The following is a 23896-nucleotide window of genomic DNA, read 5'->3' as shown; positions in this document are numbered from 1 at the left end:
CACAACCAGAGTATGACTTTCACTATATGCATTTTAAGGGTAGGTTTTGGGTATGCAGCATCCGGCGGGCAGTAGTCTCTCCAGTATGTCATTTTCTCAGAGCCACATTATTTTGTTGTGCTATATTACAGATGGAACCCTCTCGGGATGATTGTTTTTGGAAAAGAAAAATAGGATATATTAAAGCACAGGGTGGGCTTTTTTCCTATATCACCTTTTCCAAGCCCTTTTCTTCTTTATTACAATAATTACTGATGTTATTACTCAACATGTATTTTTAGTTTACTGCCTATTTTTTTGGGAATCTTTATTTCTTTCTTCTTCGTCCTATTTATCACAGCTACACTATAATTTGAGATTTTTATTCAGGTATTGTGTGCAAGTGCATGCAATTTCTTATGTACACACTTGTACATATGGACTTTTTAGGACTTTAGCTACTAAATAGTTGAACATTTGTCAAAATTTGACATCTTGAGTAGAAATTAGTGTCTATGAGCTTTGAGATTCAAACTACTGCTTAGTTTGAATCTTGTTCTACTCTTTCCAATTTTTATTATCCCAGTCAACTTTAAATCCTCAAAAACTTACCATATCTTAATGGCAGTTAGCACTGAAAAAACATTAACTATTACTTATGATAAATCCTTCATGTATTACTGTACTATTTTATACTGAAAGTTTCTCTGTCTCCCTCTTTATCTTCCTATCACCACTCTAGTTAAGCTCAACAGTTTTATCTTATTCTGATGAAGGGCATACCACTCTGAAGGATACTAGAATTTTCACATATGGCCTTCCTATAAAATCATGAAAAGTTCATCCTTTTGAAACAATTTGAAAAAATATAGGACAACATACAAGCACATAATTTATTGATTAACTAAAGGCTTCAAAGTACTACAAGTATTCTAAGCTGTTAACTGAAGGCAGGGGTAAAGGCAAGTTAGTGTAGAGGAAAGTTTTGCTATTTGTTCTCATAGCACATATAATTTTTTATTTTAAATTTAAGGGTTAATATATGCCCTCTTCAATAGCCTAAGACACCAAAAAGGGCAAGAACTGTGTCTGTCAATGTTCGCTGTTTTGTTCTAGGAACAGCATAGCACTTGACACATGGGACAAAATTAACAAATATTTGCTGAGTTTTATTAAAATTTTTAAAAATATTTAGCTTCTGTAAACAATATGCTATTTATGTTTACAATATGTAAACAATAAGCCACTTCCTAAGTGGCTCAGTACTAAAGAATCTGCCTGCCAAACAGGAGATCTGATTTTGATCCCTGGGTCAGGAAGGTTCTCTGGAGAAAGAAATGGCAACCCACTCCAGTATTTCTTTCCTGGCAAATCCCATGGACAGAGGAGGCTGGCAGACTATAGTCCACAGGGTCGCTAAGAGTTGGACGTGACTTAGAGACTAAACAACCACAACAACAGCAGCATGCTGCTAAACATCCAATGGATCACTGAATACAAAGTGCCTGAAGGTATTATGCGCACTTTTATTTTCAGAGAGAAAATTAAAAAAATACCTAGAGACAAATGAAAATGAAAACATGATGGTCCAAAAACCTACGGATACAGCAAAAGCAGCTGTAAGAGGGAAGTATAGCCATACAGGTTTACCTCAGGAAAAAAAAGTCTCAAATGAACAACCTAAACTTACACCTAGATGAGGTAGAGAAAGAAGAGCAACAGCTCAAAGTTAGTAGAAGGCAAGAAATCATAAAGATCAGAGAAAAAAATAAAATAGAGACCAAAAAAATAGAAAAGATAAATGAAACTAAAAGCTGTTTTTTTGAAATGATAAACCACCAATGGTTCCATATGGTTAATAATTCACTCCTAATGTATCAAACTAGTGTTACTGCCTTATATTTAGAGACAGAAAATTCTGCCACTTTTAATTTGTGCACTTTCTGGGCAAATCACAAATTGATCAAAGTCTTAGTTTCCTCATGGTAATGATGATGATAATGCAATGTTGTAGAAGAGATGTGATAAATTAATGTATGTGAGAATACTGGCTTTATTTTTATTAATTAACCACATGTGTATGTGCATATTTCACATACATATATTTGTATATTACATATGTATCTATATATCTATTCCTATCACTTTATCTACACACACCGCACACACACGTATATACATACATACCACATGGTTGCATTAATGGAAAAGAAACCAGAGCAACAAAAGAAAAGTAAATGGGAACTCATAAAAATTAAAAACTTTTGTCCATCTAAGGACACTATGAAGTATGTGAAAAGACAGCCTACAGAATGGTAAAACTTATTTGCAAATTATATATCTCATGAATGTTTAATATCCAGAATGTATAAAGATTTCTTAACAACACAACAAAAAGATCAAGTTTTAAAAGGACAAAGACTTGAATAGGTATTCCTTCAAATAAGATATGCAAATGGTGAAAAAGCACATGAAAAGATTATCAATATGTTAGCCATCAGGGAAACGGAAATCAAAGTCATAATGAAATATCACATTACATTCACATTTATAATCAAAAAATGGAAAATAACAAATCTGCCAAGGATAGAGACATAGGAACTGTCATTGCCTTTATTGTTTCTCTTATTACTCGCTATCTTTCAAGGTTTTAAGTAAAGAAAATACTTGCAATAATCAGTTTTAGCTTATTCCTGCAGTCTGATTACATTTTGGATCAAGTGCAGGCTGGATATGTTAGTTCCAAATCTGCATTTAATGTTCTCAGGGGCTATTCTATAGCAAGAGAAAGAGGAACACATCAGGAATGTTGCTCTGTGGCTCTTCCTTAACTTGGCCCCTTTGCAAGCATTCTATATGAACGCTTGGAAAATTAGTGGGCCTCACAGCTGCCATGTTTGGTGAAATAAACCCAAAGGAGCCATCTGCCCCTCCCCACGCTGCCTTCTTTCAATTCCCTAACAACTTCTCAGTAGCCAGCTGCCACGGAAACGATTGGAAAAACAAGACTCAGTGGACTGTAATGATTGTTATTCTCTGGGAAAGTAGGTTCTCTGATTTGGCTGAGAGATAAAGGATACTGAATGCACTTGATTCATCTGGGGCATCAATAATATCTAACTTCTACCATTAACTTACTTGTTAGGATTTGATAGGAAAGGTCTTTTGTGTTTCCAGGGTTGAATCTGGTGAAAACAAATCAAGGTCAAGTCCTTGTCTTTGGTGGTGGGCAGGAAATTTGACTATGGGAATGCTGTCAGATTTTATCTTGTATGATATAAAAAATGTTGGCTGCTAATCTCAGCCTTTTCAAAAGTATTGGACTTTTGGCCTATTATTTTTCCCTTTCACATTCAACTGCAGGTGGATTCCATCCACTCTAGGCCAAAGAGTCAGAGTAACAGGAACTCCACTGAGGAACCCAGGATGTCATCTTACAGCTTGCTCTTTGTTTGAGGGGATAGCAAACGGTTTCACTAACTTCAGTTAAAGGAATTGTACTGTATGCTGATAGATCAAAATTGAGAACCAGGAAAAGAACTGGAATAAGAAGGCTTGACAAGACAATTTACTTTTCATCCCTGATTTGCACTGGATAACCTTCTTTGGTTGTCATACTTTCCTTACTTCCAGAAGTGTCAACTTCTAACTTCTAGTTAGGATTAACACATTTTACATTTCTTATTTTATGTCATTTATCTTTAAAACACATTCTAGGTTTGGTCTGTTAATGAAACTATCCCTCATCAATGATATTACAAAGCAAGTTGTGCTTTTCTTAAATACTCAGCTTAAAAGAATCTTTAATATGTCCTAATCTAATAATATATAAATAAACAGCAAAACTGGGAGTTTGGAATTAGATGACTTAGTTTATCTGCACAGATAAAAGGAGAGGTCAAATGTATGATCCGATATCCAATACTATAGGAAACTGAGCACCCTACCAACTTATCTGAGAAAATATATTTTTCATTAGTTCTGGCCTCCTATGTGTGTGTTCAGTAGCTCAGTTGTGTCCAACTCTTTGCGGCCCCTTAGACTGTAGCCTGCCAGGCTCTTTTGTCCAATCGTATTTTACATTTCCAGAATACTGGAGGGGATTGCCCATTTCCTACTCCAGGGGATCTTCCTGACCTAGGGATCAAGCCCTTATCACTTGTATCTCCTGCAGTACCACCTGGGAAGTCCCTCCGGCCTACTAGCTATCAATTATTTTGAATAAAGGTCTCCATTCTTCTAGCCACAATTTAAAATCTAAAAGCTCTGAAAACAAAATTTTTATTTTTTTTGATTAGTTTGTGGTAAGGCAACAAAATCAAACCTTAATTAACATGATGTTATTTATTTCACAAAGTGCAAGTATTCTTTTTTTTTTGTAGATATATGGCATGTTTTACTACTGCCCGCTCTTCCATACTCTGCTATAGCTGTTATACAATATACATTTGTGCATTAGCTTCTCTCTGCAAAATCTGAAAAATTCTGAATTCCAAAACACTACGGTCTAAACATTTTGAATAAGGAATTGTATTATCTCTTTCTGTCATTCTCCCCAAAGTAATTGATGCAAGCTTGCATGCAAGTCGCTTCAGTTGTGTCCGACTCTTTGCAACATTATGGACTGTAGCCTGCCAGGATCCTCTGTCCATGGGATTCTCCAGGCAAGAATATTGGAGTGGGTTGCCATGCTCTCTCCTCCAGGGGATCTTCCTGACCCAGGGATCGAACCCACATTTCTTACATCTGTCAGCATAGGCAGGCATGTTCTTTACCACTAGCACCACAAAGTAATTGATAAGTGTTCTACAAAATGCTGTGTATTTTGTTGCCTCCCATTTATTTAAGACATTTTTATCTGGCTCTGCCTCCACTATTTTAATGGAACTGTTCTTGAGGTTACCTGATGCCAAATCCAGGTGTCCTGCTCCAGATGGCAGGTACTTGTCTGCAGTCACTGCCATCTGTGTCCTTCTCTTCTCTCTCTCCATCCCCAGCCTCACATTAATCTGCCTTCTCTTGATGGCCAAGAGCCCCTTTTTCCCAGGTTGTCCTATTTCTGTATACTCTCTCTCTCTTGTTTCCTGGACCTGTTCTCAGTGTCCTTCTCTTTTTGTTTGTATTTTCCTTGGGCAATCTCACCAACGCAGATGCTTTTTTGTGTATGGTAAGATATACATAACATAAATTTTACCATTTGAACTATTCTGAAGTACATTTACATTGTTGTGCAGCCATCATCACCATCTTGGAAACATTTTCATCTTCCCCAAATGAAATCCATAAAAAATAAGTCCTCATTCTCCCCTCCCCTCAGCCCTTGGCAAACACCTTTGTACTTTCTGTCACTATGAATTTGAATTTGATTACTTTAGGTACCTCATATAAATGGAATTGGCACAGTATTTGTCCTTTTATGACTGGCTTACTTCACTTAGCATAATGTGCCCAAGATTCATCCATGTTGTAGCATGTATCGGAATATCCCCTTTTTAAGGCTGAATAATGCTTCCTTAATATTTTCTAATTCAGAACTGGGTAGGACAAAGGTTGGTGCTAGAAAGCTTATCTATATTCTGGAAGATTCCTTCCACTGTATAAGGTGTTTCCAACTACATACAAATCACCTAGAGGAGGTGGCAGCAGATTATAAATTACAGAAACAGTGATGCTGGTGAGAAGCATAGGATAAAATGCTCTGGCTAAAGAATAAGGAAAGGGAAATGGTTCCATAGAGTTAAGAACCCACCAAAGAACACTATCAACTTATCTCAGTAATTCCAAAGGGCATTACTGCTTCTTAACCTCAATACTGTCAATAGTGTCTAGTGATGAACTTGGATCATCTGAAAGAAAAGCTACATTCTACATTTATCTTGTAAGTCTCCAGTAAATCATGGAATTATGTAGTATACTTCAGAAGTAGAAAAATATTTAAAAATAAAATACTTTAAGGCCAGATGGATTGGAATCTTCATCATCTTTTACATGACTTGTTGAAAAATTTCCTGACTACCTCACCAGTCAAACACTTTCTTCAATTATCTTCTCCTTATTGCCACCTTATTTAGCTTAAACTTAGCCCTGAAGATGCCATTCCTCATGGTCTGTGGTGGAAATGTGACACCACTCCTTGGCATTCTTCTTGCCTTTCCTAGCTTTTAGTCAAAATACCTTCCCTAACCACTTCCTCAACCACAGGACACACAAATACCCTGAAATTCATCCTTTTTCAACCTCAGTTTTGTGTACCTTCCTGCATTAAGAATTAAATAAGATGTGTATTAAGTGCTAAGCAAAGCTGAAAATATACTCAATTAATGATAGCTAATGGCAATTTTGATGATGATGATAAGGAGGAGAAAAAATACACTTTACATATAATTCCTTCTGAAATAATCAAGAGTGTTAAAAGGCATTGTTTTAAAAGATTTTTAAAAATATGAACCATTTAAAAAGTCTTATTGAATTTGTTACAATATTGCTTCTGTTTTATGTTTTGGTTTTTGGGCCATGAGGCATATGGGATCCAGCTCCCTGACCAAGGTTCAAACCCTCACCCCCTGCCCCGGATGGCAAAGCCCCAAACACTAAACGGCCAGGAAAGTCCCAGGCAATCTTTGAGGTGTATGTTAAAGCTCAATCTCAGCTATTCAGTGAATCTCTTCATGGTTCCTAATACTCAGAGAATGAGGGTAGAAGGGAGTTATTAAAAAGTATGAAATGTCTAGCCAGGCTTCACGTTTATTTTTATGACTTTACACAATTATGTATTTAGTTATTTACTTTGCTTAAGAAGCAGACTTTCACTTGTGGAAGATAGTGGAAACAACAACAACAAAATTTGAAATCTAAATTTGTCTAAAGTAAAAGTACCGCCACAAGTACCAGTTGCATTAGTTTCCTATTGCTGCGTAAGAGATCATCATAAATTTAGTAACTTGAAACAACACCCATTCATTAACTCACAGTTCTGTAAGTCCAGGTGAGCTCAACCAGGTTCTCTGCTTAGGGTTGAATTCAAGGTTCAGCTAACTGGACTGTGAACTGGAGGCTTTTGGGAAGAATTCAGTTCTATGGTCATTCAGTCCTGGGCAAATTAGTTCTTTACGGTTACAGGTCTGAGGTTCTTTGCTAGCTGTAGGTGCTGTTACTCCTCCAGGCCACTCCCTGATTCTTCTTCCTGGCTTCCTCTATCTTCAAAGTCCTCAATGACACTTTGCTTCCTTCTTATGCTTTTAAATCTCTCTGATGTACCCCCTCTTCTATCAGCTGGAGAAAAATGGCTATTCGGCCTGGCCCACTTGAACAATCTCCCTATTTTAAGGTCTGCAAATTAGAAACTTTAATTATATATGCAGTGCTACTTTTTGCCATGTAACAACATAATCACTGAAGTGCTATCATGTATTCACAAGGGAAAGATTCACTTAAGGATGAGGTTATTGGGGATTATTCATAGAATTCTACCTATCATATTAGTGTTCAGTTAGGATAGTGTTTGGAATGGAAGAATGAAGAGAAAGGAGAAGCTTTTTGTATAGCTGGGTACAAAAACATGATATGAAGTTGTATAAGTGGAGGCATGGGGTGCCAGAACTACAGTGAAGGTACAGAGAATTGGTGCTGACATGCCTGCTAGAGGTTTGGTCACCCATTCTTTGCCCTGAAGGAAACCATTGCCATATACCAAGGAGAAATTGATTGCAATTAAAAAGTTTCTGTCCTCCCATGACCATCATGCCCCTCAAACAAAAAAGTGACTTTCCATGTGACTGCAACCTCACCCAGCCAACATGTTATTCAAGAGACTGTTCCCTGATTTTTCCTTATCCAATACTCTTCATTTTTCTCTGCAAAATTCCAGATCAACTCAGTCAGATATTTACCTAATTAAATTAATTGACAACAGAAGTGAATAAATGATAGAGTCAAATCTCTAGGAATATTGTATCCTCTAAGTAAAATAATCTTCAACCAAGAAAATGAGGGAAAAAAGACTATTTCTGAAATATTTTAAAAGTAATAAAATAAGCATACTTGGTATAAAAGAATAAAAAATGCAGGTTGAATGACACTTTGTAATAATTAGAAGCAGTACAATTTTAATGTTTTGTAAATAACAGCTAATTTTAAACTTAAATATAATCTTTGTATCATTATATAGAAATACTTTTCCATAAATATTCACTTCTTAAATTGGTTTTAAAATTATATGAAGTCTTAGAATGAGGTTAAAAATTAAAATTTAGTCATAGTAGTTTCCATGATGTTAGCACATGTTTAAAAAGAAGGAATATTTGATAAGTAAATACCTTTTCCAAAAAACTCTGCCTTCAAATTTGTTTAAAATTAATGTATTATTTGTAATCCTTATATATCTCAGCAACTTCAAACATCAATGTATTTTGATTCTTTTTTTCTTTCACCCCACCCCCCCTCTCACCCCTTTATTCTGTTTTTCTAGAGGTCAACGGTCAGAATAGATGTGAGGGTTGAGGTGGCCCAGCTGATAAATCCCAGTGTTGCTCTGAATGTGCTAGAGGCAGTGGCAGAGCTGGGGTTAAGGTCGTGGTGGTCAGAGACTTTGTGAAAATGTATTCTATATACCCTTAAGGTATGGAAGGTTGATGTGAAGCCAATCATGAGTTTATCATACTAAGACTTCTATATAGAACAAAATGAGTTATGTCCTTGGCAATCTATTTTACAGCTGAATTTATTCATATACAATTAGGAGTGATGGTGCATGCCTTTATGCCTAATTTAATGTTTTCAGATCCATTTCCTATCCCCACCCTTCCCTTATTTTCTAGTTAGCTAAGTTTGATACCTCCAGGGTCCCCCGTCCCTGGTCAGAACCCCCATCAGTTATACATTTTTGGGAGTAAGATGCAGTAACTGTGAAATGGTTTTGTTAGGAAGAGGGCACCAGGTCGATCTCCATGTTCTTCTGTGAACAAAGCAATGAACTTCACATGTAACTGAAGATAAATGGTAAATCTCACAACAGACCCAGTGGTCAAATGCCTTGATACGTGGAATTTGATTATAGCTGTCAGTAAGCTATTTTGTTGAAACCTGATTTTATTAATTTGACTACTAAATTTGGTAGCGAGGCCATTATTCCAGCCTATTCTCTTCTGGAGACAGTCAATTTGAAGTATAACTGCCCTCTTAATTACTGCCTGATATTGTGGTAGATTCAGTTAGAAAATGCCTACCTGATGTAGAAAAAGGACCTAAGTCTATAATGTGTCCACTCACATGTTCTCACTATTAAGCTTTAGTCATATAAGTATAATTTACATTAATTGCTAATCACAAGATATGAATTAATTCTGATCTTTCACAATCCCACAATAAACACAATATGTAATTGATAAAAGTTTTGATTAAATAAATTGTTTAAAATTTGTTGGTTTACAATATATGTGATATTAGTGTGCTAGGAGGAATTTATGTTTCTGTAATAATGCTATTTTTACACTGTTCTTCTGAGGAAAAACACCATGAGTTATAATAAATTATCTACTATCTCAATTTTATTTACATAAATTTTTAAGTAAGCAAAATATTTATGTAAAATGAGGTTAAAAAGCTAACCCATCTGAGTATTGTTTTTGAATCTTAATTTATTCACTATTTGCAGATGTATTCATCAAGTAACTATGTTTTGTATTGTAACCATTTCTGTCCATTTTGAGATAATAGGTATTGGTTTTCTTATAGACTTAGCTGACCTAGTTGTTAAGCTGTTGAACAAAGTTTATCTGGCTGGGGTTTTTAAATATGTAATTTAAAGCTACTCATTAGTTGGTAGCAGGCTATGATAACTTTGTTGATTTTAGAAAACACATATTAGTGGGAGTTGAAAAATGTTTAAATAGAAGATAACAAATATTTAAAATATGGGAAGATTATAAGAGAAATAAAATCAAGGGAGCAATCTCTGCTTCTTTGGAAGGGAATCAAAGTGTAGAATATTACTTCTCCTTCCTTTTCTTTATGTAGATATTCAAGTCTATGACATATAAGGGATATTTTATCATCTGAATGTATTCTCTTTATCCTCTGCCACGTTCTGTCACTATTGAGGGCAGCAGCCTTCCTGGTACACGTCTTGATTTAAAATAGATTGATACTTCAGAATCAGATTTCATAACAGGCATATTAAAAAGTTATTATTTTCCCTATTTAAAAACAAAACTAAACAAAAAAACTATAATTCCCTATAAATATTGACAATCCCAATGCACTTAAAATATGACTGTATTTTTACAACATACTGATTTACAACAATTTCTGAATTTCTCTTTCCTTTCCTCTCTGTGTGCAGAAAACTGCTAAAGGTTTTATACTGGCTTCTTGACAAATCTCACTCCATACTCTCTTGAAGATGAAGATGACATTATTTCATTGGGATTTAATCCTCACTCATCTGCTGATAATGCTTAAGCCTTTGTCTCTCTGCTCTGATCACTATCTGGAACTGCACATGTTAACTCTGCATGTCTGCTTGAATGGAAGCAGAAACAACTCTGATGCACCCTCCTTATTAAGGCCATTTAGGCAGCAAGCAATGGGCTACTCCACAGGTCAAGTTAAAATATGTCATTCAGAGACTTACTTGTGTTTCCAGTTCCAGATTCTTGGGAATCAGGAAAGACTTGGCCACATTGCTGAGACCTGGGTCAGGCATCAGGCATGTAAATGCTGCTTTTCCCAGTGTTAGTTCCTCCTGGATTCTAGGGTATAATTATAAATCCTCCTGGATTTATAATGGGTATAATTTGGTGTTTTTTTCCTGTCACACTGAGACCATGGCACGCTCTGATGATTTCACAGCCACCTCCTTCCGCTGCTACAAAGAAAACAGTAAAATTTGGTTTATTTATTCAGTGAGCCCATGTTGAACTCTGCTTTCCAAAAAGAATTTAGCACTTAGTAGGGAGACAACCCTGAATTTAACTAGCAAATAAAATATACCAATTACAAATGTGTTAAGATCTACAAAATAAAGAAGCTGAGACAGAAAAAGCAATGCATCAGAAGAGAATTTACTTTAGAAGAGCCTCTCTGAGGAGGTAAGACTTTAAGCTACTACTTAAGGAGAAAGATGGAGCTAGCAGGAAAGAATTTATTTTCAAAGATCTCCCACCCCACATTGGCAATCATAAATTCATTCTCTTAAGTCTGTGAGTCTGTTGTGGGGGAGGGATAGTTAGCAAGTTTGGGATAGACACATACACACTGCTATATTTAAAGTGGATAACCAGCAAGGACCTTTTATAGCACATGGAACTCTAGTCAATGCTATGCGGCAGCCTGGATGGAAGGGGAGTTTGGAGAATGGAAACATGTACATGTATGGCTGAGTCCCTTTACTCTTCACCTGAAATTACCACAACGTTTTTAATTGGCTATACCACAAGACAAAATAAAAAGTTTAAAAAAAAGAACTTCTTTTTAAAACAAACCAAAAAAAGATCTAATTTGTGAACAAGGGGAGGATGACATGGGAGGAAGCTGGGGCAAGAATATGACTTGTGGGTCAAGGAGTTTGTATTTAATCCCAAGTGTAGCCACCGTGAAAAATCATTAGCCACATTGCTGATGTCATATAATCCACTAAGAAGTATTTATCTAGCCTTTAATTTAGGCCAGACTCCTGCCTGGTTTACTGAGGAGGATTAAAAAGTAAGACAAATGTAATAATCCTACTCTGATTTTGATTATAATCTACCCTGAGAGGCAAGGAGGAGTTTTGAGTTACAGGTAGGAGGCAGAGGAGACCATACTGCTCTTCTGCCCAGTGAGCTCAGGCCTGGGGTCAGGTAGATCCTAGAGCCACAGAGCTGAATAGGTTTGTTAAACTGCTCACAAGGGGTGGGGTAAGAGCCCACTGACATCAGAGGAGGCCTGTCAGATAGCACAGCACCCACTGTGTGCCAGAACCTATCCTGAGACGTTCTACACATCTACTCAACCTAATTCCCTGTGAGGTAGGAATGATTAAGATCCCCATTGCACAGATGAGGAAACTGAGGCACGGGACTGTAAAATGACTTGCCCAAGACCACACGACACGAAAGGGTAAAACCAGGATTCAAGTGAATGGCAGGCTGGTGCTGAGTCTGCTTTTACCGATCATGCAGTGATGTCTCGGGGCTGTCAGCTTTGGCAGACAGAGAGGACATCAGCTAGACACACAGTTGCAAAGGGGGCCACAGAGAAAGTTTTGGTGTAAAATGTAATTAGTGATGTTTCACATTTGGTGAAATTGTGACTAAAGATGTTGTGTAGTGTTTTCACTAAGTGATGAAAGCAGGATGTACATGTGGAAATAGTGTCAACATGGACCCAGGCTCTGCAAAGAGGCTCCGCTGTTTCTCATGTTTCTGTGCACTGGCTTCTTGAGGAATACGTAATTTTGGATCAGTGATAACTGCCTGGAATACTGGCCAGGGCTGTCTTTTCTTCACTTTCTGTTAGCATGTTAATTTTTCTAAGCTCTCTTATGATTGTTTCCATTCTGTAATGTACTGTTGTATAGTTAGGATTAAAACAAATTGTATAAAAACTCATTAAAAACTAAGCAATAGGGGAAAATGTAAGATATTTATGAAAGGTATTTTATACAATGAATATTTTATGAGGAGTAGATTTTATGGTATTTTTTACACAACATCTACTTTGAGGGAAGAAATGGTATTGTGACTTTCAATAATATTTAACTCACATGTGTCCATACATCATATTCAGATGGACCCAAATGAAGATTAGGTGTGAGTTAAATCATATTCTTGATGTAGTACAGTGCAAAAGGAAAAAAATCCTAGTTATCATGGAGTTCACTTTGGAGAAGGAAATGGCTACCCACTCTAGCAGTCTTGCCTAGAGAATTTCATGGACAGAGGAGCCTGATGGGTCACAAAGGGTTGGACACGACTCAGAAACTAACCCTTTCACTTTTCACTTTTTTTTTTTCACTTTGAAAAAGAAAGGTTCCTCTGAAATTGGAAGTTGAATTAAGCAGTTTCATAAGCCTTCAGTTTCTGATACTTTAGGCAGTAGTGACTATTCTAGGCAGTAGTGACTATTCTGTTCTTGCCAAAGTCAGCTTATTAGAGTTGAAAAGCCATCCTGTGTTCAACCTCCTTTGGGTCATGGCCTCCCTCCTATACGTTAACAATTTAAGTATATCCCTGAACTTATGTTCATAATTTCAGAAATATGTCCCATAATTTCAGAAATATATTGAAAGGATCATTCTGCATCAGAAGTGATTTATCCATGATATACTGCTGTTATTGTTCAGTTGCTAAGTCGTGTCCAACTCTCTGAGATCCCATAGACTGTAGCAGGTCAGACTTCCCTGTCCTCCACTATCCTCTGGAGTTTGCTCATATTCATGTCCATTGAGGTGGTGATGCTATCTAACCATCTCATTCTCTGTTGCCCTCTTCTCCTTTTGCCTTCAGTCTTTTCCAGAATCAGGGTCTTTTCCAATGAGTCAACTCTTGGCCTCAGGTGGCCAAAGTATCAGAGCTTCATCTTTAGCATCAGTCCTTCCAATGAATATTCAGGCTTGATTTCCTTTAAGAAGGCTGGTTGGATCTCCTTGCAGTCCAAGAGACTCTCAAGAGTCTTCTCCAATACCACAGTTCAAAAGCACTAATTCTTCAGTGCTCAGATTTCTTTATGATCCAGCTCTCACATCTGTATATGACTGCTGTAAAAATCACAGCTTTGACTGACTATACACACCTTTTTTGGAAAAAATGATGTCTCTGTTTTTTAAAACACTGTCTAGGTTTGTCATGGCTTTCCTGCCAAGGAGCAAGCATCTTTTTATTTCATGGCTGCAGTCAAAATCCACAGTGATTTTAGAGCCCAAGAAAATAAAATATGTCACTGCTTCCACTTTTTCCCCTTCTATTTGCCATGAACTGATGGAGCCAAATGCCCTGATCTTAGTTTTTAAAGTTGACTTTCAAGCCAGCTTTTTTCACTCTCCTCTTTTGCCATCATGATACATTAATCAAGATCTAATCAGGAGAGAGAAATGACATAGTAATTTGAACAGAGATCATATAACATTAAAAATTAGTAACCACCATAAAGAATTTCAGTGGGAGGAATAGGTTAATAAGAACTAAAGAAAACTCTAAAGAATATAGGAATAGTAGATTTAAGAAGCAGTCATTACTCAGCAGCTGAGATAACTGCCCAAGGAAGCACTTGCCCCGCCCCCAAGCTATGATCCTGACCTTGCTGGAGGAGGTCACAGCTGAGGTCACTGGATGGTAGAGGAGCTGCTGTGGTGTGGTGTAACTTGCCAGAAATATGCCCACTAGGGGACTAGGGAAAGCAGTTCACAGGCAGATGCCTCGCTGGAGGCACTCTGTTATAAAACCAGGCAGAGACTGTGCCAAGTGAAGCTGCTATCTGCTGGCTGACCTGCACTGCAGGGGCCTGGTTCTGGGGAAGAAGCCAGCCAGGCTGCCCCAGATCAGAGAAGAAAAACCCTTTCTTCTACTAGGTCCTTACAGCACCCTTTTATCTACAAAGGTTAACACTGCACCAGCTATTAAAGGAAAAATATTTTAAAAACCCATATCCATTTTCAGAGCAGACAATAAAGTGTGAATTTAGAACTAAGAGTCAATAAATTGGTAACTGGAATACATGGGAATCCCTGTCTTTCCACTGTCAGGGTTTTGATGAAAATTATTGTTCTGAATTTATTAGAAAATCAGCTGAAAATTTTCAGAATGCAATTTATGGGTTCTTTTATATTAAGGTCTTTAATCCATTTTGAGTTTATTTCTGTGATTGGTGTTAAGTAGTGTTCTAATTTCATTCTTTTAGGTGGAGCTGCTCAGTGTTCCCAGCACTGCTTACTGAAGAGATTGTCTTTTTCCCATTGTATATTCTTGTCTCCTTTGTCATAGATTAATTGACTATAAGTGCATGGGTATACTTCTGGATTCTCTATTATGCTGCACTGATCTATGTTTCTGTTTTTGTGCCAGTAACATACTGTTTTAGTTACTGTAGTTCTATACTATAGCCTGAATTTAGGGGGGCATGATTCCTCCTGCTGTATTCTTCTTTCTCAAGATTGTTTTGGCTATGTTTAGATTCTTCTGTATTTCCATACAAATTTTAAGATTATTTGTTCTAGTTCTGTGAAAAATGTCCTTCATATTTTGATAGGGATTACATCGAATCTGTAGACTGCCTTGAGGAGTATAGTCATTTTAACAATATTCTTTCAACCCAAGAATAAGGTGTATCTTTCTATTTAGGTCATTTTCAATTATTTTTATCAGCGTCTTACAGTTTTCTGAATATAGGCCTTTTACCTCTTGAGATAGGTTTATTCCTAAGTATCTTATTATTTTTGATATGACGATAAATGAGATAGTTTCCTTTATTTCTCTTTCTGGCAGTTCATTGTTACTGTATAGAAATGCAACAGATTTCTGTATATTAATTTTGTATCCTGCAAGTTTACTGATTTCATTGATGAGCTCTTGTAGTTTTCTGGTGGCATCTTTAAAATTTTTTATGTATACTATCACATCATTTGTAAACAGTGACAGTTTATTTCTTTCTTTCCTTAGGATTTCTATTTTTTTCCTCTTATGCTGTGCCTAGGATGCTGACATAAATCATAGCAATACTGTTTTTGGATCTGTCTCCTAAAGCAAGGAAAATAAAACCAAAAATAAACAAATGCAACCTAATTAAACTTAAAATCTTTTACAGCAAAGGAGATCATAAACAGACAAAAAGACAACTTACTGAATGGGAGAAAATATTTGCAAATAATATGACTGAAAAGGGGTTAACATCCAACATATATAAACAGCTCATACAAATCAACATTAAAAAATGGGTTAAAAAATAGTCAAAGAACAGAGTAGACATTTTCCCAAAGAGAACATGTAGATGGCCATAGACATGAAAAGATTTTTCAACACTGCTAATCATCAGGGAAATGCAAATCAAAACCACAATGAGATATAACCTCACACTTGTCAGAATGCCTGTCATGAAAAAAAGACCACAAATAACAAATGTTGACAAGGATCTGGAGAAAGGGGAACATTTGTGAACTGATGTTGGAAATGTAAATTAATGCAATGACTGTAGAAAACTGTATGAAGTTTCTTAAAAAGCTAAAAATAGAAATACCATGCGTGTGTGCTCAGTCACTTCAATCATGTCTGACTCTTTGCAACCCCATGAACTGTAGCCTGCCAGGCTCCTCTGTCCATGGGTTTCTCCAGGCAAATATACTGGAGTGGGTTGCCATTGCCTTCTCCAGGAGATCATCCCAACCCAAGGATCGAACCCACTTCTGCATCTCCTGCATTGCAGGTGGATTCTTTAACAACTGAGCCACCTGGGAAACCCAGAATTACCATATCACCCAACAATTCCACTCCTGGGCGTATATCTGAGAAAAACAAAATCACTAATTTGAAAAGATACATGCTCCTCAATGTCCATAACAGCTTTATTAACTGCCAATATATGGAAGCAACCTAAATGCCCATCAACAGATGAAAGGATAAAGAAAATGTGGCATATACATACAATGGAATACTACTCCAGCCATAAAAAAGAATGAAATTTTGCCATTTGCAACAACATAGATGGACTTGGAGGGTATTATGCTAGGTGAAATAAGTCAGACAGAAAAAAACAAATACTGCATGATATCACTTATATAGAATCTAAAAAACACAACGAACTAGTAAATATAATAAAAAAGAAGCAAACTCACAGATATAGACAACAAACTAGTGGTTACCATTGGGGACAGGTTAGGAGAAAGAAGCCATATAGGTGTAGGGGATTAAGAGGTACAAACTATTAGGTATAAAATAAATTATAAGTATATATTGTACAACCCAGGGAACATGCCAATACTTTATAATAACTATAAATTGAGTATAATCTTGAAGAATGGTGAATCACTATATTGTACACCTGTAACTTATAAAATATCATACACCAATTGTACTTCACTTAAAAAGGAAAAAGAGAAAGTAGATATCCCTTGAAGAATGTCATTATAATTAAGCAAATACATTTTTTGCAGCCATTTGAGAATAAAAAGACAATCATTTGTCTATGGTAACTTTTGAAGAAATCAACTCACTCTAACCACTCTCCTTACCACATTTGTGCTTCAACTAGTTCTTTGAAACAAAATAATCTAATCATCCTGCGTGCTAAGTCCCTTTAGTCATGTCCAACTCTGTGTGACGCTATGGACTGTAACCTGCCATGCTCCTCTGTCCATGGGATTCTCCTGGCAAGAATACTGGAGTGGGTTGGCAGACCCTTCTGAAGGTGATCTTCCCCACCCAGGGATCGAACCTCCATCTCTTACATTACATCTCCTGCATTGGCAGGCGGGTTCTTTACCACTAGCACCACCTGGGAAGCTCCTAATCATCTTGAATATTTAATAACTAGTCAAAGTGGGAACTATTGCTCACAAAATTAATTGCTCCATATTTGTTAGAGTGGAAGGTTTTTATTTTTGGAGTGGAGTGGAAGGAACTTATGTGTTACTTTTAATATTATAACAAATTAATTTTCAGGTGTTCCTTGCCTCCACACTACAATTAGATTCCATTAGATTCTCCGTAATTCCAGGGGGAGCACGCTTGAGTCATTCTTTTTCACTCTGTATTATAGTTTGAGTAGTCACAGAAAAAAATGAGAAAAAATATCCACGGTGACATCATATTCAAAGAGACTCCTCCACAAAGACAGTGTATTTTAGATGTTTCAGCTACAAGTTCTGGAATGCAGTTATTTTTAGAAAGTAGTAATAGCTGTAGTAATAACTGTTATCTTTGGTTTGAGAAACTCTTCTTATTGTCATCCTTAACAGAAAAGATTTTCTTGGTGTTGCTGCCAGCTTTACTTGAAGGTGTATCTATCTTGATGGAAAAGGAAAGTCTAGAGAAATAACATTTGTAAGATATACATGTTAAAGACATTAATTTATTAATGAAGAAATGTGGTAATGAAAAGATATCACAGTTAAAAGACCAGAGACTAAATTTCTGCCCAATATTTTAGCATAGTAGCTATTAACGATTCAGAATCCAAAGCACTAACTCAAGGTAGTTTGTTGCTGAAAAGGAAAGATACCGGAAGAGAGAAGGAGAAATGAGTAAGGTTTGAACAGTCATAAGCTTCAACTCTACCTATGTAATCTAAAGACATAGGGGTATAGAAGCATTATTTCTATTTTCTTATTGTAATTACTTTAAATTTATTTTTTCTTAATACTATCAATAAGAATGATCTTTTTCCTTCTTTGCAAATATTATTGTACAACTGCTTCTTTCTTCATTGGTAGGAAAGGAATAATAATTAAAATTTTGTGTTTAGATTCTATGTAAAGTTAATTTTCCTTCGCCAGTTTACTTAATAGGATATAGGGTATATATTTAATATAGTATGAGTAATAAAATGAATTCATAACTGATATGAGACAGTGGTCATGATTAATTGATATTTATCGAAATTTCACTGAGTGTTATGACAATGTATTTTATAAAAACACTGTGAATTCTTTTCTGATGCTTTTGCTCATTTTATACTTGTTTCTTTTAACTTTAAACTCCACTTGTTAGTACCTTTAAATTCTGAAACTATAAGAATGGCAGAGAAGAGGGCAAAATAATTTTTTTCTCTCCTAACAGAATAAGAAATAAAAGCCAAAATGTATAAGCAACAGTATCAGCAATACCATCACCAGCCACAAAACCCTAGAGAGGCCTGAACTGCTGAAGATGAAGGCATCAGGCATCTGCATTCTTATTCCCCCTATTCACTTAAATGCTGTATTATCAATAGAATCATTTTAAGGTTGGGAACCCAAGCAAAGCACTGTGGATTCTCTGTTGTTTGTGAGCTGGAACACTAGGGGACAGCACTAAAATATTCCATAGTTGTTTGTTATTGATCACTTGCATACTGTATAATAAGTAGGAGATTTTACTGTTAACGACTATTGAATGCTCTGTTGATTTCAGTGGACGAAAGAGCAGAAAGAGAAATATGAGTGTCTCAAGTCTATAATTTTAGCCTTTATAAAACGATGATTTGATAATTTAGAGGAGGCTCCGGGCTGTCCTTTGGTTGCAAGGAGATAGTAAGGCATGATGACTGAAAGAATTGTGATTTTTCTGTTAAGAGTGGTTTCTTCTTTTCATTCTTTGGGGGTAAATATTTTGCATAAATTTTTATTTCTAATCTTGTTTTTCAGGCACTTTGGAAAGACATGAAACGGGAGAAAGAGCGAAGATTATTCTTAATTGTTGTGATGATTCACAACTTCCAAAGCCTGATTCTGTACTTCCAGTGGCCTCAGAGACACATAAGCACAAAAGTGTAGAACAGAGGTCTTCCAACTTGTCCCAGTGTGGGCCAATACCTTGCCCTGGTCTGATGGTGGAGTCTTCATGTAAGGTAAGTTCAAATCAAGCTGCTGCTCACGGTAAACATTACCAACCCCAAGTAAGAAGTAATGCGCTTTCATCAATATATACCCATTAAAAATGAGCACAAAGATAACAACTCAGAGATGATTGTATCTACCAGACATGCCTTCCAAGCAATCTTGGGTAAATTGGGATAAGTTTTTGAGTGATTATTATTTTTGAATGAGTATAGAATTCTTTTTTTGATGAAGACATGTTCTGGCTTATCAATATTGAGCCAATTTTATATGAATTCTTGAATTCTAGATGGTTTTTAATGAAAGGGGGGTGGAAACCTATATTCTGTGGTCTGGTTCCTTTTTTTTTTTTTTTTTTTTCACACAACTCCATCATTGTTTGTGGAGTTTGAGTTTCACACAAACTCCATCATTGTGTATTAAATAAGGCTTAGAATTCTGACATGCTGATGATCCTAGAGATGCTAAGTGTATCAAAAGAATTCAATGATCTAATTTTTCTGATGTCTTTTTGTTTTTATTTGTGATAAGCAAATTAAGAGGTGAAATACCTAAGTGGAAAAAAAATGATATATATATATATATGTAGTGAGAGGATGTGTCATCTTTAAGATGGCTGCTAAACTGTGCCTCAAAGCTGCAGGGGTGGGGGTGGAGGCACCAGCATATGAGCATCACCTTTTTAGCTTTAAAGACTAGATTTAGATTTTATCAGTGAGGTCAGTGTTTGTCAATCTTTTGAGAACTGAATCACACTAACCAAACACCCAAGAAATGAATACGGAATCTAGAATGACAGTTATTTAATTTACAATGATAAATATGACTGCAGTTCATTGCTCAGCACAGTCTCACTGTAGCAAAACTACATAGCATAAGGGAGAATGGGGAGGTGGAATTTTAACAGAGGATTCCTTGATAGGCTTCAAGTCAGAGCCCTGAGCTCTTAAAAGCTAATGCAATGGTTGCTGTCACCCCATCAGGGTACTGTCTCTATTGGTCAAGACTGGTATACACTGAAAAATTTCTAAATTTTGATTTCCCTCTTCCAGACTCCATTAGGCCACCTACTTTTATGCTTTCTCCTGCAGATGTTAAAACCAGCGATTTGGCTGCAGCTTTTTTTTTTTTTTTTCCATTTCTTTTTCTGTGAATATAATTGTTTTCAAGTTTTCCAAATCTTTTTTTCATGTTCTTATTTAAAGAAATCATGGGGTTTTTGTTTGCTTTTTGGCCCTGTGTAGAAAGTGGGACCTTATTTCCCTGACCAAAGATCCAACCTGTGCCCCCTGCAGTGGAAGCTCAGAGCCTTAACCACTAGACTCCCAAGGAATTCCCAAGGAGTCATGTTTTATAAGGACAATTATATCAATATACTAAAATTTTTAACATTCATAACTGAAGTTGAAAGTGATAGGGTCTTAGTCTCTCCTAAGTGGGAGATTGAACCACACTTCTACTATGTATTTTAAGACGGAGGTAAACAAAGCCCAGTGAGTAAGACCCTCAGACTGCCATGTATTTCATCTTAATGTGACTTTGTTGCTTTTTGTTCACAATAGAATGTGTGTCTTATAGTGGAAATTATATGCTAGAACAGTAGATGGGAACTTGGATATGTCTCTTGACTCATGCATGTCAGGTGCCTAGGGTCTGCAGGAGCATATCTCATTTATCAAGTGCCTATTTACTAGTTTAATTCCCAGAAGGTAAGCTGATTGCTATTTCATTCAGTTTCTTGGAGGACTTCAGAGCTACCTTTTAGGTGGTGATAATAGTATATATTTCTTTATGTAATTTTGTTTCTGTCTTTTGACTCCAAAAGGTAATAAGATCCTGGGGTCTTGTTTTCCTACTCTTAGGTTGATTCCAACTTTATTTCCTAGCTGCTACTCTTTACCTGGATGACTATAATCTCCAATTTTTACTCTCTACAGAGCTGGAGAATTGAGTTAGACAGGACTATCACCTCCTTTGTTCTATATGCTATACTTCTCCTATTATTGAGCTAACTGTTAAGTAGAGATATTTTTATTTGTGCTTCTCATAAGTTATAGCTTCTCCAATTATGTACTGCATATCTTCATCTCATCCTCTTAGATTTAAGCCTTTAAGACTGTTTTATCTTAATTTTTCGGGGGGAGGGGGCTGCATCAGTTTAGTTGCGGCATGCAGGATCTTCAGTTATAGCATGCGAACTCTCAGTTGCAGCATATGGGATCTAGTTCCCTGACCAGGGATCGAATTCCCCTACTTTGAGAGTGTGGAGTCTTAGCCACAGGGCCACAAGGGAAGTCCCTATCTTAATCTTTTATTGATAAATTTGATAAGCATAAAATTTCAAGAATGCTTATAAATTCCCCATCCTCCTTTTTGTTAATATAATAAAATGCTTTATTAGTTTTCATAAGAAAAAAAGTCAGATTTAAAGAAGAGGGATTAAATCTCACTCATTTCAGAGCTGGGGAAAAAGACAATAAGTCTGAAATTTAGAAATATGTAGGGTTACTGTGTATTTCAGAATTTTTTGATGTAGACTTCAGTGAGACACAAGTGAAATATTTTCAAATGCTACCATGAATTGTTTAAATGGAAGAACAACATGTAATATGTGTGGTGAGTTCTTTGGCAACATTTGGCATTTATTAGGATTCTGTATTCACTTTTCCTTCTTGCATTTGAAGAATGCATGTAGATTTAGGGAAAGGTTTTAAAGAGAACAACAAATACAATAAAACAATTTGACATGCTAGAGGAGTCGATTATGTGCAGCTAGATAAAGAAAAATCTTTGCGGCTAGGAGAGGGCCAGAGTCTTAAAGGATTTAAAGGAATACAATATCATATTAGTGATGGGGAACTGCTTTTCTCAGATTCTACTGAGGATAAAATAAGATAGAAACTGTTTAAATTGCAGTGGGAGGAATTTAGCTTTAAGGTAGAAAATAAACAACCTTACTAAAATCATATCTACATGGCAGAATTCTTTGTTAACCTCATCAGATTTTAATGAGGGAAGTCCTTTTTTGTCTATTAGTCAGTTGGTTGGTTTTAAATTTTTCTTTCTGCACTTATTGTCTGTAAAATGAGTGAAAAAATAAATAAATAAACAGGATCTTTTAACTGCCACAATTTAGACTGATTGTAATGTCCTGGAAATGTCTTAAAAAAAAAAAAAAGACTGATTTCCTATAGAACGGGTCCCCAAAAGCTCCAACTGGTTGCTTACTTAAAGTTACAAGGTTTAATATGGCAGTCATTAATCATACATAGCTATCGAGCATTTGAAATTTGGCTAGCACCATATGTTAAAAATGATATTTTGGATATGTAGGCTTAAATAAAATATGTTACTGAAACCAATTTCACCTGTCTCCTTTTATTTTTTTCAATATGGCTATTAGGCATTTTAAAATTACACATGTAGTTTGCATTTTATTTATGTTGAAATATTTAGGGACAAAGTTGAACGAGACCACAGATAAGCAAACTTATTTGTAAAGGATCAGATGGTAAATACTTTAGGCTTTGGAGGCCATATTTTGCTATTTGAACCATTTAACTCAGTTAACACAGAAGCCACCATAGACAATTCTTAAACAAATGAATGTGGCTGTGTTTAGATAAAATTTTATTTACAAAAACAGGCAGTGGGCCAGATTTGATACTCACTGTCCATATTTGCCAATTTCTGATCTAGTCAGCCCTTTCTAGACTTGGAAATCATGAGGTACTTGGAGGAGTACTGGCAAAACAGCCAATACCTACCATCTCCCTAGATATCTAAATTTTTAATAAAGCAACTTATCCCAGCTTCTTCTCCACTATGAGGAATATAAGCCAAAAGACCTTGTATCACTCTGTTCCCTGACAGCATTAATGGAATTCATATGTTTGAAAATCTGCCCTTTGTAGGAAACAAATGTGTGCATTATACTTTCTAATCCAAGTGAGATTTTTTAAAATAAAATTTTCTTTAAATAATGTACTTAAATATGCATCATTATCTAAATATATAAAATTGGTTATAAATAATCCATTTACATATCTTCCAATTAAGCTTTTGAGAAATATGTTTGGATTTTTTTAATCTTTAGTTGACTTTAGAGTGATGCCTGTTTGGTGACATTTGCTGAAAAATCTTATTAGAGCTTTATCTTGCTACCTCCTGTAAAACACAGATGGTGTACTGGTAGGCCCCCAATAGAGAACTGGATCCCAGTACTACTTATTACTTTAGTAAAGTGGAACATTAGTTCTTCTACATTTTATGACACAAAAACATAATCAAAATGGAACTAGAGTTGTTTCTTGATGGTGGAATTTGAAATTTTCTCCTGAAAATTTATGTGTATCAATATGAAATAACAAACCATTGTGGAAATATTACATGTTGCAGATTAATTCTGTTTTCACT

The 23896-nt window shown here is 36.0% G+C and overlaps 1 protein-coding gene across 1 annotated transcript in view; it reads left to right on the top strand.

The window, feature by feature from the left end:
* The window catches only part of WDR72 (WD repeat domain 72), a 182387-nt gene that overhangs the window by 33946 nt on the left and 124545 nt on the right, over window positions 1-23896 (top strand). Inside the window, exon 13 of the mRNA XM_061158235.1 lies at window positions 19289-19491. Within this exon, the coding sequence (XP_061014218.1) occupies window positions 19289-19491 (203 nt within the window). The remainder of the gene's footprint in view (window positions 1-19288; window positions 19492-23896) is intronic.

The sequence above is a fragment of the Dama dama genome, chromosome 12 (assembly GCF_033118175.1).
Source record: "Dama dama isolate Ldn47 chromosome 12, ASM3311817v1, whole genome shotgun sequence".
Classification (NCBI taxonomy): domain Eukaryota; kingdom Metazoa; phylum Chordata; class Mammalia; order Artiodactyla; family Cervidae; genus Dama; species Dama dama.
This window is presented reverse-complemented; position numbering and strand designations above follow the sequence as displayed.